Source organism: Chionomys nivalis, chromosome 18 (assembly GCF_950005125.1).
Source record: "Chionomys nivalis chromosome 18, mChiNiv1.1, whole genome shotgun sequence".
Classification (NCBI taxonomy): domain Eukaryota; kingdom Metazoa; phylum Chordata; class Mammalia; order Rodentia; family Cricetidae; genus Chionomys; species Chionomys nivalis.
Genome location: NC_080103.1, coordinates 19,970,891 through 19,991,786, shown reverse-complemented (window position 1 = coordinate 19,991,786; position 20,896 = coordinate 19,970,891). Strand labels below are relative to the sequence as shown.

Below are 20,896 nucleotides of genomic sequence, written 5' to 3'. Positions count from 1 at the left end.
TCCTGCGACCCTGCTCTTAGTCCTTGACTTTTGACAGGTTCACTCTGAAGAACTTATCTTGCCTAGACGTCACAGTTATTACGAGGGACCCACAATGCCAGGACACCAAACAGGCAGAATTTTATTTGTTTATTTGTTTCCTTTTTGTTGTTTTGTTTTGAGGTTTCCATGTGCAGCCCTGGCTGTCTCTGATCTCACTCTTTAGATCAGACTGGCCTTAAACTCAGAGGTTTGTCTGCCTCTGCCCACTGAGTGCTGCAATTAAAGGAGTGTGCCACCACCTCTGGGCAGGCAGAGATTTTATTAAATTAAATTGATTCGCTTATTTTGAGATAGGATCTCAGATAGCTCAGGCTGGCCTCACACTTACAATGTAGCCTAGGATGATCTTAAACTTCTGATCCTCTGCTCCCACCTCCCAAGTGCTATCCCAGGGGGTTTATACAGCACTTGGGAACAAATCCAGGCCTCTGCATATGAGGCCAGCACTCTACCAATTGAGCTACATTCCCAGCTCCCAGACATGCATCTAATACCTGCCTACCTTGCTAGTTAAGCATTGGGGTTTCTGAGGCCAGTGAAGGAAGGAGACGGATAACAGTGGTAGCAACAACGACCTTGAACCCATCTAGAACGTCTGTGCATGATCTTTTGCACACTTCCACTATCACGAGGCACCTATTATTACATCCATTTTATACCCGAGGACTTCCAGGCTAAGAGAGGCAGAGACTCTAAATGGATATCCATTACAGTCACTTTCCTCTGCTTCCCCCTGGTAAGAAACGCTGGCTTTATCCAGTACCCTCTCTCCTGTGTTCTGAGACCTCAGGAGGATTGTCCAGGACTGAGCAGAGAAGAAATGGATCCCCAGAGAACCTAGTAGGAGAAAACTTTCAGTTATTTTTTTTTCTGGAGCCCAGCACAGAGGATAAGTAAGAAGAGACTAATGACTCTAGGCTGTCCTGTTCTGTTTCTTCCCACCACTGATACACATGGGACTGGCTGCCGATTTCTGGAGGCACAGAAGGGAAGGTGCAGGGAGCTTCCTTCTGCTCAGGGTCTCTGAGAATAGTATTTCAGAGTAGCAGGATCACTCCTTGGCCCAAGCAGCCTATCGTGGGGCATGTTGGTAGTGGGAAGCCTCTTTCCCAGAGTTCAAGCTCCATCTACACTGGCTTGGCTCCCAGAGGTAACAGCAGGATGTGATGAAAATTTGATTCTTCACTCGCAGGGTTTCACAGCCACACTCTGCCTAAGGTTCACAAACAGAGGCAGGACCCAGCCTTCACTTCTGCCCACCTATGGCTGTCTTAGACTGTCTAATGCCCCCAAGTTTCTGCCTTTGTTTTTGGCTTGCTACTCCTCTTGTTTGAATGGATGAAAACGGTGTGTTTAGATTATTCAGCTCCGTCTGTCAATAGTCCCCAATATGAACTGCCTGCCCTACAGAGACCAGCTCCCTCACTGTCCCCTTGGAAAACAAAGGCCATCTGTGAGCTCAGGCATTGCCAGCTGCTGCCACAACGATCCCCTCTGGCTGAAGGCTGCTGGGTATTTTGATGGAGAAGGCCCAGTACTCCCCAGAGCCAGGAAGAACCATTCAGAGCAGGCTGTTTTCCTTCAGTGAGCTCAGGGCTTGTTACGAACCACAGGCCCAGGATCTTAGTCTGTTTGGTGTTGCTGCAATAGAACACCATAGTGTGATCTAGACACAAAGCAAAGGACTCTGTTTCTTACAGTTCTAGGAGCCAGGCAGTCCAATGTCAAGGTGCTAACATCTGCTGAGAACCATGTTGCTCTGTCATACCTGATAGAGGGAAGCACATGGTAGGGCAGAGCTGGCTTGAGCTGGTTGCTTTGTCATCGTCTTCACATAATTTTTTATTGGATCTTCGGAAATTTCATATCATGCACCCCAATCCCACTCATTTCCCAGTCCTTACATAACCACCCTCTACCCTTGTAACCCCCCCACAAAGAAAATAAATAAAAATTAGAAAAGAAGAAGAAAAACTAACCAATCAACAAACAAATGAGCAAAATCCCAAAACACCATCTCACCAACCCTTCTGAGAAGTGACCTGCTCCTCTTCTATCAGCCAAAGCCTGCTGTGCATGTACCATTCAGCTCCTCATCCTTCCTGCCTCTCCATCACAGCCTGCTCTGTGCATGTACCATTCAGCTCCTCTATCTCTCCTGCCTCTCCATCACAGCCTGCTGTGCATGTACCATTCAGCTCCTCATCCTTCCTGCCTCTCCATCACAGCCTACTGCACATGTACCATTCAGCTCCTCATCCTTCCTGCCTCTCCATCACAGCCTGCTGTGCATGTACCATTCAGCTCCTCCATCTCTCCTGCCTCTTCATCACAGCCTACTGCACATGTACCATTCAGCTCCTCTATCTCTCCTGTTTCTCCATCACAGCCTACTGCACATGTACCATTCAGCTCCTCCATCTCTCCTGCCTCTCCATCACAGCCTACTGCACATATACCATTCAGCTCCTCCATCTCTCCTGCCTCTCCATCACAGCCTACTGCATGTGTACCATTCAACTCCCCCATCTCTCCTGCCTCTCCATCACAGCCTACTGTGCATGTACCATTCAATGCCTCCATCCTTCCTGCCTCTCCATCACATATTTCTTAGTTCTAGTGGCACTGAAAGTTACAGTGTGTCACACATTATACCCTTTGGCCCAAACAGCTTTACTTGCAAATGTTCATTGCAATGAGTTATTAGTTTGGTCCAAGGCCTTTTGCTCCTACTACACCATCAATACTGGGCCCTCATAGAGACTCTCAGGTATCCTGCTGTTACCTTGAGTCATGGAGATCCTGCAGCAATGGATTTGCAGGCCCAGCCCCTTCACATGCTCCAGCAGTTCATAGATGGGGAAGATGTTGGGTGGGGCTAACTCAAAGCCCTGGATCTGAGCCTGGAATGTAGCTCACCAGCTCTCCTGCACCCATGCCATCAAGGTTGTCTTCTTATAAAGCCACTGATGCTATCATAGGGGCCCCACCCTTATGACACCACTTAACCCCAATTACCTACCAAGGCCTCAGTTTCAAATATCATCAACATGAATTTTGGGGAATTAAGTTTTCAGTGCATGAAATTTGGGGAAGATACATTCAATTCAAGGTGTGGAGAGAGCCCAGCTACCAGCCCTGCTTGGCACACTGCCTCTTGTCTAGACAGGTAATCTTGCTCTTTGTTGTCATTTATTGGCCACCAGAGGTACTGGACTCTGCTGGACTTTTGCTCTGAGCAAACAAGGCACCTAGAGTCGAGTCACTACCTTCTCTGTGCGTTCAAGTCTCATGATGCCCACAATCCTCTGGGGTCTGGCTGACTCCAAGCTTAGACTCTCATTGACCCCAAGGAGAGGTAGGTTGGCTGGGCAGAGGTACTTTCCAAACCCTGGCTTTGTTTCTCTTCTTTTCTCATTGAACCCATTTGGTTGGGGACTTAGCATTCATTCTAGAATCACCCCAGAACCCAGGGGTGCAAAGATAATTCTACCTGTTTTCTGCTGTCATGTATGTGGCTTCACAGAGTCAAAAGAGAAAGTTCTGAGAGTAAATGGTTGCAGTACATTGTTCTGAGACTTCATGCAACATCACCTAAATTCTACAAGGACTGACTGTAGACTGAACATGGTGACATATGCACTTGGGAGGTGAGGGCAGGAGGATCACGAGTTCTAGGTCACCGTGACTATGGAGGGAGTTCAAGGCTAACCGAGACTACATGAAAGCCTGCCTCAAAACCCAAATAAAACAAGAGACAAAAATGAAGCAAGAAGATAAGATGATGTCTGATTATCTCATGATGTGTGGCTGAGAGAAAATCTAAAATGAAATGGGCAGATTCACGTCCAGATCTTGCAGAATGAGAAATAATCCTCCGAGCAAACAAGGCCCTTATGCTGCCAGAATAGTGACACACGAATGGATATTTGAGGCAGGGAGGACAGGGTGGAGAAGTCAGCCAGCATCCTCTAGGTGCAGAGGGCAGAGAAAGGGAGAGCTGGCCATGGCAGCAGGGGTGGTGTGGCAGGGGATCTCCTTGGTGAACTGCGGGCCATCAGTTCTAACGGCAGAGAGTTACTGGCTTATCAATAGTGGAAATGTAGAACTATCTTTAAAGGTGGGAGACGATACCAACTCTGATTTTTTTTTTAAATTAAAAACTGACCATTGCTCAGGCTTATTACTACCTTTTTTAAAAAAATTTTATTTTATTTATTTATTAAAAATTTCTGCCTCCTCCCCGCCACCGCCTGCCATTTCCCTCCCCCTCCCCCAATCAAGTACCAACTCTGATTTTAAACACACTGTAGTTCAGGGAGGGTGGCAGAAATGGGTGGCTAGATGTTGATGTCTCGGGTCCTGTGAGCACCTTCCCATCTTATTCTCCAGTCTATCTGCTACCTTCAGAGTCAGGTCCACATAACATTGACCCACGGAATATCTCCAGTGGCATGGCCTGCTCCTTCAAACAACTCACGTTTAATATCTTGTCATGTCGTCCCCTAAAGTGTGAAACCCATGGATGTCTGGAGAAAACCACGCCCACAGGGCTAGTCACCCCAAACGTCATTGGCCAAATGAATCAAGATCCCACAACATTCACCCCTTCAAACACCTCACATTTAAAACATCATCATGTCCTCCCCAAGCCATTTCTCCTCATGGGTATCCCATATCAGGGAACAACGAGAAGTTGGGTATCATCTTTGATATTCCCACAGTGACACTGGCTATTATCTCAGTGTGGCTCCTATTTACCACTGCTCTCCACTACTCTTTCTCTCCCCCGCCCTTTCCCTGGTTACCATGGTCTTTTCCATGTGACAACTGCCTTAACCCTATTCTTCCAGGTCTGACTGTGCTCTGGTTCATTCTTCCATGTCACAGGGAGTCTATCTATATCTCTATATTACCCAATTCTTCATTGGCCTGCAAGTTCCACGAAGACAGAAACCACATATGCCCACTGTCATCCCCGTGGCTAGGATCTGAGGATCTCAATAAACATCAGTTGAGCAGACAAATGGCTCTAAACACGCAAGCCCAAGCCCATCATTTCCTGACTAAGCCTTTTTTCTGCTCCCTCTTGCAGGTCAAAGATGGTTTCTTGGTGCAGTATTGAAGATTTACCCAACTCAGACCACAGGGCAATTCTTCATCCCCTGGTATTCATTTATTCCTCTCATTGGCTTATATGTTAGCTCTAACCTCCTTGTGGTTCCCAAAGCAAGGAGGTCAACCGTGGCTAAAATATGATTTGTAGATTTCTGGGAATCCTAGGGTTCCCTGACTGGGTTCATAAACATGACTAAAAGATTCATTCAATATGTAAGCAAGCCAATAGATTTTAAAAATAAATGATATGAAAAGTATTGGGCCAGATAGTGGTGGCACACGCCTTTGATCCTAGCACTTGGGAGGCAGAAGTTGGCGGATCTTGGAGTTTGAGGCCAGCCTGGTCTACAGAGTGAGTTCCGGGACAGGAAGAAGGAGAAGCAGGTGAGGGAGGAGGAGGAGGAGGAGGAGGAAGGAGGAGGAGGAGGAGGAGGAGGAGGAGGGGGGAGGAGGAGGAGGAGGAGGAGGAGGAGGAGGAGGAGGAGGAGGAAGAAGAAGAAGAAGAAGAAGAAGAAGAAGAAGAAGAAGAAGAAGAAGAAGAAGAAGAAGAAGAAGAAGAAGAAGAAGAAGAAGAAATAAGAAGAAGGAAGAAGAAGGGGAGGAGGAGGAGAAGAGGAGAAGGAGAAGAAGAGGAGGAGGAAGAGGGAGAGGAGGAGGAGAGGGAGAGGAGGGGGAGAAGAGGAGGAGGAGGAGGAGGGTACAGTTGTGACTCCACAGTAGCGCTAACCCTACACTTTGCATCTTGGTGTGGTACTGAAAGAGAGTGGCCGGCACTACCTGACAAGGCTGGTAAAGCACCAGTAGCTTTCCAATCACATATCTACGTGATAGGACTAAGAGACTCAAGTGAGACAAAAGGGAGAGCCCTTTACTGCATGACTGTAAAGAGAGGTGCCTCCTCCACTGTGGATCCTGGGAACCTTGGCTGCCCAACTCTAGGTTGGACTCTGCTGTCTGAAACTGTGCTTTTTCGTCTGTTTCAACCAAAAGCACAGATAACAAAAGCCAAAATGCAGATGTGGAATCCAGTTGTCTTCTATTGAATAAGAGATGAAAGAGATTTTTTTTAAAATGTGAAACAATGCTATTTTTATGTTTTTATGGTTTGGGTAACACAGTTACATGTATCTTAAAATTTATATGTGTCTTAAATTTTACTTTATCTATTTTGAGACAGGGTCTCACTCTAGGAGACCCATTTGGGGTGTTGTCAAAATATAAAGACTCCCCAAGTCCAGTGTATGCCAGAAATCCTGATTTACAAGACCAAGGCAATGAGATTCTCGTGGCCAACACTGGGATTTCTGAGACTGTTAAGTAAGAGGCTGCAATCTTCTGAACACACAGTTATCCCCTTCCTGGCCTATGGAGATAGATCAGCGGGTTCGAACTCCAGCACTCAAGCAATGCATGGAGTAGCGTGTGCTTGCATTCCCAGCAGTGAAGAGTGGGAGGTAGACAGCTCAGCTGTCTTTGGGGCTTATGGGCCATTCAGTCTCACCTAACTGGTGAGCCCACACCCTAGTGAGAGATCAGTGGGCTCTGGCCTCTTCCTCATGCCTGTGCACACATGTGCATACACACATACCTCCTGACACACACACATCTACACAACAACAAGAATGTCTACTTTATATGCCTAGAATAGGGCACAGAGCTGTGCCCAGCTCCATGGAAGGGCACAGAGAGCTGGGAGTAGACTTCCTAATCCCACCTTTTGCTGTTGCCGTGTTAGGGATTAAACCCGAGGCCTCCTTACGGTAGGGAGGAGCTCTACCTCTGAGCTCCACTCCAGCTCTCCCAGCACCACCCTAACTGGACTGTTCTTTCCATTCAGTCGTCACCCTGATCCCTGCATTGCTGGCCTGGATCTTCTTAGGAAACATCCAGAAAACTGAAGACATAGAGTCTGCAAGTTCTACCAGAAGGCAGGACAAGAAACTTTCCCAAGCAGAGGTACAGAACTCCTGCCATGAGCCAGATCAAGAACATAGGCACCAGAAGGCAGAGTTTTAAACAAGCCTGGACTATCCCGTGACAGTGTGGGCCTGATCTGGAAACTTTTCTTTTGTCCCTTTCTGGATACTAATTACCAGAACTTTCAAAGGAGGATTTTGTCCACCCAAGTCATCCTTAAAAATATTTTTTAAAATTTTATTTGTGTGTGTGTGTGTGTGAGTGCTTTACCTACATGTATGTCTGTGTCTCATGTGTGCCTGGTGCCCACTGCAGACATAAGAGGGTATTGGATCCCCAGGATGGTTGTATGCCATCACATGGGTTCTGGGAATCAAACCTGGGTCCTTTGCAAGGACAAGTACCCTTAATTTCTACGCCATCTCTCAAACCCCCAGATCATCTTTGATAACCATCAGTGTACTTATCCAATTGTTTCTATTATTAATATAATCTACTCACATATTCCTTCATTCTCTCCGTTCTTTTCCTCTGTTCTGGAAAGATCACCACCCACAGTTCCCCCTACGTGAGTAGACAGCTGGAACTATTTCCAAGGCCAGGGAAGAGCAATGGAAGGGGTATCTTACTAAACATCCAGCTCCATCCCAGATGGAGTATGTCTACATCCCCCCAGAATGCAATGGCAGAGTGATCGATTTGGTACTGGGGATAACGAGGCCGAAGGGAGGCGTAGCTCTAATGGAATAAATATATCTCTGGTAAATCTTCCCACCAAGATGCCTTTATAACTAGAGACAGGCACTCAGTTCCCCATGGTCACTGTGAAGGCTGACGGGCTTCTGTATTTCCAAGGGAGCCATCTCTCCTCCCTCCTCTGGCTTACCATCAGCAAGCAGGCATCCTCTTGGGCCCGGGAGGTAATTAAAGCTTCAGGGGCAGGTGGGAGGCAAGTTGGGAGGGAGCCAGGAAGACAGTAGGACCATACATTGGCAGTATTGCCATGCTGGCCTTGGTCCCTGATTCCCAGTGACAGCCGAGCAGCCACATTCACTTGTTTTTATAGAGATGGAGAAGAGCTGGAGGCTTTGCTTTTTGCCAGCTTTGACACCTCTCTGCTTTGCACATTAACAGGCTCACCGCTTGACACCATGTCTAATCCATCCACTGTTCAGCGGAGGTGTCAAGAAAACTTGCTGGAGATACTAAGGGCCCAATTATAGTGCCCAGCTTACACTTGGATCTTGACAGATGCTGGAAGCTTTTTAAGACTGTGGGATGATTAGTGCAGACCTTTCCCTGGCTTGCAAGCAGCCTGGCACCCTTGTACCTGTTTTGTCAGCAACCAGTGTATCCTTAATGAATGGCCTTTCCTGACATGGCCCATGGGGCAGGAGAAGGCTTAGTGATAAGGAAGCTGATGGCCAGAAAGGAGAGGTGGCTTGCTCGAAATTATACTTCAAGCTGGTAACAAGGTTTGGTTCCACAGGAATCAAGCTCAAAATAAGAAATCTAGGCAGGTCAGAGCAAGAACAGCAAGCCAGTCTGAATTTGTTGGATGAGTAGAAGAACAAATTAAGGGGGACGCTGTCCAAGTCGCAGCGGTGCTGAGTTCTGGCACAATTACTCCTCCTTCTGCTGTTTGTACATGAAGGCCAAGAAGTCTAAAATAGGGTCTCTTAATATCACTTCTTTTCTTAGTTTCTTTCTTTTCGTTTTATTTTATTCTATGTAGACGAGTGTTTTGCCCACATGTATGTCTATGCATCACATGTGTGCTTGGTGCCCGAGGAGGCTTAAAGAGGGTCTTTGATCCCCTGGGCCTGCAGTTACAGCTTTTGAACTGCCATATGGGTGCTGGGACAGGAACCCAGGTCCCACTGGAAGAGCAGTCAGCGCTCTTAACAGCTGAACCATCCCTCCAGCCTCTCTTTCTTGAGCTCTTAACTGGGGCGTATCTCCCCAAAGACAGAGCTAATGCGTGGTTCGCAGGTTGTGTTAAGGAAGGATGGCAGTGGTCAGCGGTGACTGACAATCGTCAGATAGAATCAAATCATCTGAACAAACAGATTGAAAAAGAAGGTACCACAAGAAGCTGCGCTGAACCGGTACTATGCTGGGAGAGAGGTGAATTGTCCAGGGTTGGGATGGACAATTGCGGGGGGCAGGAAGTTCAGTTATCCATCTATGTACGGATGTACACTTGGTACACTAAGAAGCAGGGCTTTTCACATGGCCACTGAGATGCGTCCATATGCTTACCCCATGGATTTGGATGGGATCAGATGAAGGATTTGACATACAGAAAGGGTTAGGTCTCTACACCCATCTCTCCCCCTGCTCTTGTGATCAGCTTAAAGTTGGGAAAGAGGATATAGGGAATGAAAGTAGCTACGGATGCCCACTGGAATTATTGTTTCTCTTTTTAAACAAAATATGGAATTTACTAAGAAACAATTTTATTTATTAGTTCTTTTTTTAAAATACCAATCCAAATTCCCACTCCCTCCCCTCCTTCCAATCCCTCCACACATCCTTCCAGTCCACCCCCCTCTACTCCTAAGAGAGGGTAACTTTGCTTTGTGGAAAGTCCAAGGCTCTCCCTACTATATCTAAGCTGAGCAAGGTATACATCCAAAGAGAATAGGATCCCAAAAAGCCAGTACATGCAGTAGATAAACATCCCAGTGGCCCCCAGTCTGCTCCAGCCATCAACTGTCAGCCACATTCAAAGGGACTAGTTTGATCCTGTGCTTGTTCCTTCCCAGTCCAGCTGGAGTTGGTGAGCTCCTGTTAGCTCAGGTAAACTGTTTCAGTGGATGAACCCTTCATGGTCTTGACCTCTTTGCTCATATTCTCATTCCTCCCACTCTTCAACTGGACCTTGGGAGCTCAGTTCAGTGCTCCGATGTGGGTCTCTGTCTCTGTTTCCATCTGTTGTTGAATGAAGGTTCTACAGTGATATTTAAGATACTCATCAGTCTGACTACAGGGCAAGGCCAGTTCGGGCACCCTCTCCTCTATTGCTTAGGGTCTTAGCTGGGGTCATCCTTGTGGATTACTGGGAATTTTTCTAGAGCCAGGTTTAAGAAACCATTTTAATACTTATTTAAGCAAGGCATGAGGGGTGAGAAAGGTACTCAGGAAAAGGACAGTACACACCCAAGACAGTTATGAAAGCTTCCCGTGATAGAGGGCCACCGTCCCACTGGGGTTTAAACTGCCATTCTATAACAGGAAGAGGTTTTTAAACATGAAAGCAGAAGCCAAGTCTGAACTGGGACTCACACTTCTTTTTTCTTTTATTCAGACTCATATTTACTTAAGAAAAACAGCCTGCAAACCCCAGACTCAGACATCCGGAGCTTCTGGATTTCTCCCAGTTGTGCGTGTCTGTATTAGTCCTTTCTGATTAAACTATAATCCCGACTCTCTGCGTGCTCTACTTACAGAACGTGAACTTATATCACACAAGGTCTAGAAAGAAACCTTGAGACCTCCAAGTTCCATTCTCCATCCAAGGAGGAGCCCCCCGACAGCAGCCACAGCAGCAGGCATCTCTCTCTGAACCCCGCAACAATAAAGAGCCCAGGTAATTACTTTTCCATGCAACCAGCTTATTAGAGACACCAACTGAGAATCTGCTTCAGCACTGAGCTCAAACAACCTTTTTAAAATTCGTGTATCTGGGTTCTAACTTGAACAGTTTCATGAGGATATCCAGAGGAGTTTTGTAGGAAGCCCTGAGTCCCGAATGAACGTGTGTTACTGACATGGGTTCAGTCATACCACGGACCATAGCTCCAGACCCATGAGAAAGTGGTGAAGTCCCTTCCTCGCCCCAGAGTGAGGCTCAGTGGAATGGCAAAGTATTCCTCTGGTTCTCACGTGGATACTGTGCATAAACAATGTTCACCATAGAGCCCCTTCCCTCTATATTTCTGCCATGAAGACTGCTCCCTTACAGACCGCTCCTACTAAGATTAGCTAAACCTGCCTCCTTGTTCAGCTGTGTAGAACAGCCCTGACTCTTTGTTTATTTGTGTATAATGCCTCACCTCCTTGTTTACCTATATACAATAACTCTGTATGTAGTAAACATATTGAGCTTCCAGGATGCTGTGGTTTCTCCAATAGAAAACTCACTCTACCTGATCCCGACTTCTGTATGCCCATGTGTTTGTCTTTTCTTCATTCCCTCACCACCCCATCAGGTGTGTCCCTGGGGCTGTGCAAAAATGCAGCAGAGTTTTATTGTGTCTTTTATATGGCAACCCTGCATGTGTGCAACGACTCCCTTTCTCAGCAGGATACAGTCTGGGCTTCAAGTAACCAGTTTACACATCTTTGGACATTCTTCAGACTGCCAATATCCTTAAAATCAGGGGCTCTAATTCTGAATACAGATCAACCAAGCTATTTGGATTTACTGGGCTCAGGCCAAACTGGAAAGACAGGCAGTACTCTGGGTATTTGAGGCTCAAAGGATGCTTGGTTCGTGTGAGAGTCAAACTGAAAGCTGTTTCTCTAAGGGACTCAAGGTTAATCATCCTCCAGCGCTTGAGGTCATACCAGCAGGGCAGGAACTAGAAGGGAAAGGGACCATACCTAATGAGGGTTGAACTTCTGACCTGGAAACAGTTTCTGATCTCTCTGTCGGCTGCTGCTGGGAGCCTCTGCTGTGTGGAATGCTTGTGTGTGTGTGAGTGGGTGAGGGATCCATTTTAGTTGCTGTTGATTTCACCAACAAATACTCAGAAAACCAGTGTCTGTGTCATTTTATGTAAATCCAGACCCATCTGTCAGTGTCTATTGTAACTCCAGACTGTAAAATTTTGAATACATAGCTGTTAGTTTTTTCTCCTAGGCATGTGGCTCCATCCTTTAGAAGTCTCCGGGGACTGGAGATTTTAGCATAACATGGGAACTTTAAGCTCTGAATGATGTTGAGGTTCATATTCATCATCCAGGATACATAACAGAGACTTTGTCTCATCCAAGACCCATGAAAGATGAGCAAGAATCCTGAAGGAATACCTCGGTGTTCTCCTTCTGCCATGCCCCAGTCATCTTGCTGCCTCTGGGACTGTGCAGCCATCTTGGATCCTTTGCCTTCTCGAGGCTCCCTACCTCACTGAACACAGGGGAGTTTTGTAACTACCAGCCCGATTTCCCTCTTCCTCAGTCATCCCATTCTTCTGGCTGTTTTCACCCAAAATCTCAGCAGTCGGCAAGAGTTTTGATGTCAAGCGCCTCTGGAAGACGATGGATTGCCATTCCCTGTCTTCCTTCTATAGACCTGAACTCTATTTTAGTTTCCATCTGGGAGAGTGGGATTTTCTTCTCTGAGCCCCAGAAGCTTCCAAGGGAAGTGACCATTTCACCTACAGATCAATGGATTGGGTTTCTTAGAACCTCATGGTTTCCCATTGCTACTAACTACCCAGGCAGATTACAATAGCTGTGATCGCGGAGCATGTTTCCAGAGTGCTGGCCTTCATGGACATGATCCTCTAACAATGCTGGGAGGGTGAATTTACAGATGGGATGAACCTAGGTAAAATTTCCAACATCCTACCCTTGTTTTCAAGAGCTGTCTCCTCTCCACTTCTCTTGGAATCATTCTTCATCCTTGACGAAAAGCCTGTGTCCTTGACTTGCCCTGGGTTGCTTTAAAGTTTTAAAAGTTTCTCCCAAATGCTGCACTGTCTCCCCACAATCCTGCCCTGGCACAAAGTTAATGTCTGGTTTTAGTAACGGCATGTCTGTTCATCTTAGCTGTCTTTATTCAGCTCACTTCCCTATTTCTCACATCCACCCTCTAGGCACTCTGCAGAAACTGACCAGAAAGTATCCTTGTACGTTTCTGAGGAGAGGGAAATATTATAGTTTGAGTAGGAAGTGCCTCCCACCGGCTCATTTGCTGAAGGAGACATCAGGACGTGGGGCCCAGTTGGAGGTAGTAAGTCACTGGATGCATGTCTTTGGAAGGCAAATCTTTCCTGAGGCTCCTTGCTTTGACTTCATTTCCTGTCTGTCACTAGATCGTCTGCTTTGCTCTACCACACACAATGATGCTCAGCTTCACCTCGGGCCAATAGCAATGAAGTCAGTCAGGCATAGATGGAAACCTCTGAAACTGTGAGCCAAGATGAATAATTCTTCCCTAAAGCGTGTATGTCTGGTACTTTGTCATGGCAAGCAAAGGTCTAGACAGGCTTATGTCCAGGGACATACTCAGAGTGTCTGTAAATAATCAAGAATGTCCCTTTCATCTGCTGGCTCCTGCTAGACCCTTTGAAGTGGTACCTACCTCAGTCAGTTCTTCAGGGTGAAGATTTTGAGTTCTTCAGCATTCTCTCTGAGATACTAACCACCCCTTGAAATGATGCTTGCTCCAAAGAATAAGATGCAGGCCCTCTCCTGCCTTGGTCAGACCTCTGCTATGTGTAGAGAGAGACCTACTTACTGAGCAGTTGTTTCAGGCCAGGGTCTTGCTCTACCTTATGAGATAGTTCTATCTCTAGCCTAGTTTGCAGATGAGGGAATGGCCACCAAAGAGACTAGGGGTCTTGACCAGATCACACAGATAGCACATGACAACTGCATTTGGATTCCACGGGTCTGGATACATAGGCATTACTGTATGTTTGCTCAAACTTTGTAACAACCACACAGCCAGAGCCAGGCAAACAGCAAAACATTCTAGGTATCTTTCCCATAGGCTAAGCTTAGAGTAGGTGTCCTCACCAAGCACAAAATATTTTTGTACTAAACGCAGGAATTTATACATTAGGTCTATTATAGTTTATAAAAATATCTTATAATGGCTTTATGGTCACAGAGGAATCACGAAACTGGTATGGAGATCTTATATACCCACAGACTCCCCGATTATTACATTTACTGACATTGTAGTGTCTAATTGTTTCATTATTAGGCAACAAATATTGATATTTGAGTATTCAAAGCCTGTTATATATTCAGGTTTCCTTAGCTTTGCCTAGGACCGCATCTGTCCCTAGGGTCCTGTTTTTGTTTTTTTTTTTCAGTTGTATTTAGGTTCTTCTGGTCCTTGTCTGTTTCTTAGACTTTCTTTGTTTTTGATAACTGGGCCAGTTCTGAAGCTTCGTAGTCAGGTATTCTGAAGAGCATTCCTTTACTGGCATTTGTCTCCTGCTTTTCCTCACAGTGAGACTGGGTTTGGTGGGGGGGACAACAGAGGTGCCGTACTAAGGGTCCATCCACCCACCTGTCTTGTCTGAGGATGGGATCCCACTCTCCTGGAAGACAACAGAGGTGCCGTACCAAGGGTCCATCCACCCACCTGTCTTGTCTGAGGATGGGATCCCACTCTCCTGGAAGACAACAGAGGTGCTGTACCAAGGGTCCATCCACCCACCTGTCTTGTCTGAGGATGGGATCCCACTCTCCTGGAAGACAACAGAGGTGCTGTACCAAGGGTCCATCCACCCACCTGTCTTGTCTGAGGATGGGATCCCACTCTCCTGGAAGACAACAGAGGTGCTGTACCAAGGGTCCATCCACCCACCTGTCTTGTCTGAGGATGGGATCCCACTCTCCTGGAAGACAACAGAGGTGCTGTACCAAGGGTCCATCCACGCACCTGTCTTGTCTGAGGATGGGATCCCACTCCCCTGGAAGAAAACAGAGGTGCTGTACCAAGGGTCCATCCACGCACCTGTCTTGTCTGTAGATGGGATCCCACTCCCTTGGCAGTGCGTGCTAGGTTTCTCCACTGTGGAGCTTACGTGGAAGGAATGTGGCCAGGAGCAGACACACTTAAGGAATGAGGTGAGTGCTCGGCCCTCTCGAAAGAGCATCTACACAAAGTACCTGTTCTTCTTTCGCCCACCTCCATTACACTTCACTCAGCACGAACCCACCATTTCAGGTGCTGGAGATGTGTTGGAACTCTGGCACTGCCCCCATCTAGTAATTCACCTTCCCAGGCATGTGGTACCTGTGTCGACAAGCCTGCCTGCTGTCACTTACAAACACACGGAGAAAGTCAAACCTGGAGACCTGTGTGCATGCCACCTGCTCAGAGATTCTCTTGATATGGCTTCTGGCCATCTGGCTAGGACCAAGTGCCAGGATCCTCTTGACACTGGGGGAGAACACCTGGACCTTCGGCAGGGGGCATTACTGAAGTCACAATTTTATTGTTGTCCATGTCACATTTCTCTAGTTAGCCTAAGGCGATAAGGAATGACTTCATTATTTTTCTGAAATAAACTATATGCCAATGGTACTTCCTTGACATTCTAGAAGAAAAAAAAAAAACAATTCACCATACTAAGAAAAGGGAATCGTTTTTGATTTTACTCAGTTTAATTGGTAATCTCCTACTGACTTCTGGGTATGACATCTCTCTCTTTTTTTCTTTTTAATTTTTTTTTATTTTAGATTCTAATCACAGTTCTTCCTCCCTTCCGGGCCACTCTCCATCTACTCCTCCCAACGGGTAAGGGCTCTGATGGGGAGTCAACAAAGTCTGGCACATTAAGTTGAGGCAGGACCAAGCCCCTCCCCACGGCATTAAGGCTGAGCATGGCATCCCACCATAGGGAATGGGCTCCAATAAGATAACTCACGCACTAGAGATAGATCCTGGTCCTGCTGCCAGGGGACCCTCAGATAATCCAACTGTCACGTCTCTTGCATCTAAAATCACTATATATCTGCTATGCTATTGTTTTCAGAGTTTTGTCAGGTTGACATCAGTGTGGTCAGTGCAGACCCTTCGGGACCGTCCTCTGGGAACCTTCTATGTCCCTTGTGATGTCTCAGTGATGGCCAGCAAGGTGCTAGCTGCTCACCTGTAAATCCTTTCAGTTTCACGACTTCAAGGGCGCAGGTCTGGAGTCTGACCTCACGGGTGGATACTAGATCTGCACTTACTGATGGGAAGACAGAAGCAAAGCAAGGGGCAGGCCTTTCAGTGGTCCTCACTCCTTCCCAGAGGCGAAGTTCCCCTCCCAGGTGCAGGGGCCATGTTCCTCCCCTGCCCTTCAGCTCCATCCTCACGCCCTTTGTTAGCTACTCCTTTGTACAAAGCTAATATTACATCATCATCTCCAAGGAGCAGTCCTTTGCCTTTTTCATTTTTCCTGCTTGAGGCATTACTTAAAAATAACAAATCACATAAAGGCTAACCTTTATTTAAGGGTTTAACCGTCAGCAAAGGAGAGCGAGGGCATTACCAGCAGGAAATGATAATAATCTTAATAATGATGGTTAAAACATGTTGGCTCAAATGTGCCAGGCACTAGGCCAAGCATTTGACATGAAGTATTCCATTTTTTAAAAATAATAACCAGTTATGATAGATATCCTCCCTATTTTATAGACAAGGAAACTGAAGCTTCGCGTGATTCAAATCTGGTGGGTTTCTTAGTAATAACAGCTGCAAAGACAGCAGAGCACAGAGGGAAACACCTGAAGTTCTAGCACTTGGGAGGCCGAGGCAGGCAGATCACAAGTTTGAGGCTAGCTAGAGCTACACAGCAAGACCCTGTCTTCACAACTGAAAGTCAGTACAGAAATATAAAAGTGCCTTTTTTTTCCCAGAAAAAAATTGATACTTTATTCTACGTATCTGAGTCTATTTGGGCTTCTGTAACAAAATGCCATAAACTAAGAGGCTTATAAAAAACCATTTATCTGTCCTATTTATAGAGGCTGGAAACTCCAAGATCAAAGTGTTGGCGAATACAGCGCTTTTTGAAGGTCTGTTCCTCAGTGTCTTCCTGTCGCGCCCTCATGTGGTAGGAGGACCATGGGTCCTCTTCCATAAAGGCACTGACACATAAAGGCTCTAATGTTATTTGTGAGGATCCCGCCCTCAGGACCTAATCATCTTCTAAGGTGCCTGCTGCCACCTCTCTCTCTCTTTGAGACAAGGTCTTGTTATACAGTTCGGCTGTCTTTGAACTCTTGATTCTCCTGCTTCACCCTCCCCAATGCAAAGAGTACAGGTATGCAACAGCCCCCACCCCTTTAACAGTATAGTACTGGGGATCAAGCTTTAATATATATCTTTTGGAGGAAACACCGACAATGCGCTTTTTCACGCCCCAACAAGAAAGTTCTGACAGAGTATGATGTCCCCCTGCCTCTTGACATGGCCTATACCCTCTCTATGCAGGAACCCTTAGAGGAGTTCTTTAAACCTACATTGGTTCTTTTGTATTAGAAATGTCCTCCCTTCTTACTTACTTATTTACTTACACCGAGGCTCAAACCCAGGTACTCGTGCATGCTCGGTAAGCGGTCTGCCACTGAGTTACAATCTCAACTCTGCAGTAGATCTCAACACAAGGTCCATCAATGTTTTCTACATTATAGAGAAAACACTGTACAGATGTAAAGTGTGGTATGTGTGGCATTTATGGAAGAAAGGAACTATAGATTTTATTAGATTCTCAAAGCGTTTTATTATCCACTCTCCTTGCCCCATAGAAAAACGTATGGCATTTCTTCCGAAGTCTTTTTTCTCCAACATGGACTGTTTGTGACTGTGCAACAGACATTTCATTTCTTTTATTTATTTATTTATTAAAGATTTCTGCCTCCTCCCTGCCACCGCCTCCCATTTCCCTCCCCCTCCCTCGATCAAGTCCCCCTTCCTCGTCAGCCTTAAGAGCAATCAGGGTTCCCTGCCCTGTGGGAAGTCCAAGGACCACCCACCTCCATCCAGGTCTAGTAAGGTGAGCATCCAAACTGCCTAGGCTCCCACAAAGCCAGTTCTGCAGTAGGATCAAAAACCCATTGCCATTGTTCTTGAGTTCTCAGTAGTCCTCATTGTCCGCTATGAACAGCGAGTCCGGTTTTCTTTATCCTCTCATCCACCAGAGTTCTGCCCCCTCTGGTTCCTGGTATGGGATGGGATCACTTCCTGCTGCACTGCGCCTCTTGATTCTCCCTTCATTTGGGCTCTGGCTCATATCTGAAGCTACTTGGGGGTGACCCGCCCTGGCTCGTGGCCATGCCAGGATGACATGACCACCTACTCTGTGTCCCTCGCCCTATGCTTTGTGTTCACTGTGCAAATAATTCAGCAACCACAATGGCCAGGGGCAGTTACAGGCAGGGTGAACAAGAGTAGCCTTGCTCTTGGAGAGACAGCATTCTCCCCCCGCCCGCTTTTCTCACTAATACATCCTGATTGCCATATCTCCTTCCTTTTACTCCTCCCAGCTCCTCCCCAGTTCCCCTCCCCTCCAGATCCATTCCCTTTCTATGTCTCATTAGAAAAGAACAGGTTTCTAAGAGATAACAGAATATAAAACATAGCATAATAAGGTAGAACAAAACCTATCACGTCAGAGTTGGACATGACAAGCAAACAGAAGGAAAAGAGCCTAAGAGAAGGCCCAAGAATCAGAGACCCACTTATTTGCACACTTAGAAATCCCATAACGACACTAAATGGGAAGCCATGACATATATGCAGAGGACCCGGTGCAGACTGGTGCAGGCCCTGTGCATGCTCCTTCAGTCAGAGAGCCCCACCCTTAACAAGTTATTCTTCTTGTGACTCTCACTGACGTCTAGACTTGGTTCTCCTGGATTCCCCTATTTGTCTGTTCTACCTCTCAAGGAAAAAGATTATTAGTGGACCAAGTTAAAAATTCATTAGTTCTTCTGCTTTTAGCAGACTCCTGTGTGCGGGCTTCTAATCAGGCCCCGGCTCCAGCCCTGCTCTCTGTTCCTGCCATTCTGCAGCTGGGTGTTGCTCCCAGGTCTGGCCTGGCGAGCAGCGCACAGCACACCTCCCTCAGGCCCTCTCCTGTGGGCCACCCACTCCCAGGCTCCCCGGCTCCCAGACCACATTCGCTGCTTCCTGGAGGTCTCTTCCTGTGCACTGGGGATTTATGTACTTTACACTCTGGGCATCAGTTCTGCCCCCAGGCAGAAGAGTCTACAAAGAATCTACAAAGTTGCAAGTTCTCTTGCTTTCCCTTTTGTTTATGAGTAGGAAGACATAATGTCAGATGTCAGAGGAGACACCTTCTCCCAACTCTCCACCTTCTATTGCTCATACCTTCCTAGGCACAGTTTCTAGTAACTTTCTTTCCGGAGGCTGGAGAGATGGCTCAGCAGTTAAGAGCACTTGCGGTCCTCTCAGAGGACCCAAATTTGCCTCTCAGCACCTACCCTGGGTAGCTCATGAGCTCTTAGAACTCAAGCTCCAGGGGATACAAAGCTATCTTCTGGCCTCGAGGGCACCCACACACGGACACACACATAAATAAAAATTAATCTTAAAAAAAACTTTTTCAGTAGAATCAGTGTGCACGCAGCTCTGGGCAAGCTAATCAAGAGTTGCCTCCATGTGTGTGTCAACTGCAGTGATGCACTCCTTGCCTTGCTCTGGCCTGCCTGCTCCCTCCAGGGCCCAGACCCCGTTTGAGTGTATCATTCTGAAGTCTTATTTCATTATCTTCTTTATTAGAGCTCAGCAAGGAAAAAAGAGAATCTATAAGCATATCCTAAAAAAGTCAGAGTGGTAGGAGACTTTGTCCAGGTACCCTAAAAACAGGTTCAGGAGGCCCCCGAGAGAACTCTTCATCCATATACACTGTTTCCAAGAGTCGCTGATGCTCAGCCCTTGCCTTTAGGCCAAGGCATGCCTGGTGCTTTGCAGTACAGAGACAGATCCTGGTGAGAGGGAGGGCAGCTGGGAAGCACAGCATCTGAGAAGCCATATGGGCAGCAGTCTGGGCCCCAAACACTGGCCAGGAAGATCCCAGGTGTTCTGGAGCCAGGGCTAATCCTGATAAGCTGGGTATTCACAGCGCCCACGGGACTCATAGGAGGCTTGGCAGAAGTGCCCATGGGGAGGCCAGATTAGAACTGCACTCCAAATAGACCTCGCTTCTCTACTCTCCAAGCAGTCTGGGCGACCCTTTCAGCCAGTTTCTCCATGTTAGTATCCCTATAGTCACAGGAATAACTCTTAATAGATGTTGGAGTCTAAGAATGGAAAACCAAATGCCACTGTTCACAGGGAGGTACAAAAAAGGTCGTGAGGGGAAAAAAAAGCCAGTTAATGGTATTCAGGCTGCAAAAGACCCATCTGGGTCTGAAGGAATTGGATAAAAAGATTTCATGTCCAGGCTAAGTCTAGGTTACTAATAAGAAAAGCAGAAAAGGGCTTTCCTTCCCACAATCCCTCACGCCCGTCCTTTCCAGCTTGGGCCCGGCAGAATGGCTCCCGCAAAGAAGGGTGGCGAGAAGAAGAAGGGCCGTTCTGCCATCAACGAGGTGGTGACCCGAGAATACACCATCAACATTCACAAGCGCATCCATGGCGTGGGCTTCAAGAAGCGTGCTCCTAGGGCACTCAAAGAAATCCGGAAATTTGCCATGAAGGAGATGGGGACTCCAGATGTGCGGATTGATACCAGGCTCAATAAAGCCATCTGGGCCAAAGGAATAAGGAATGTTCCATATCGTATCCGGGTACGTTTGTCCAGAAAACGTAATGAGGATGAGGACTCACCAAACAAACTCTACACATTGGTAACTTACGTGCCTGTTACCACATTCAAAAATCTACAGACAGTCAATGTGGATGAGAACTAACCTACTGAATCTCAAATAAAGTTGGAGAACTGCCAAAAAAAAAAAAAAAGCAGAAAATGATTCCCAGGAGAGATGGGGTTCTACGAAGCAGCCAGCAAATGCAGCAGCTCACTGCCAAGGTGACTGGTACCCACTTCCATCTGCAGAATGATGTGTGTTGGGCAGATGCCCTCCCAGGTCAGTTTCGTGCATGTGGCAAGCATAG

At 46.8% G+C, this 20,896-nt stretch overlaps 2 protein-coding genes across 5 annotated transcripts in view; one reads left to right on the top strand and one right to left on the bottom strand.

Annotated features, from left to right (window-relative positions):
* Positions 1 to 20,896, bottom strand: part of Kcnd3 (potassium voltage-gated channel subfamily D member 3) — a 222,187-nt gene that overhangs the window by 55,466 nt on the left and 145,825 nt on the right. The window lies entirely within an intron of this gene.
* LOC130889461 (60S ribosomal protein L31-like) lies at positions 20,269 to 20,721 on the top strand. Its single transcript, XM_057793212.1, has one exon. It carries the CDS (start codon positions 20,314 to 20,316, stop codon positions 20,689 to 20,691), a length of 378 nt encoding a protein of 125 aa, XP_057649195.1. The 5' UTR covers positions 20,269 to 20,313; the 3' UTR covers positions 20,692 to 20,721.

Bases quoted from the DNA above. Each gene is read 5' to 3' on its own strand.
- LOC130889461 (XM_057793212.1), top strand. From the start codon at position 20,314: ATGGCTCCCGCAAAGAAGGGTGGCGAGAAGAAGAAGGGCCGTTCTGCC.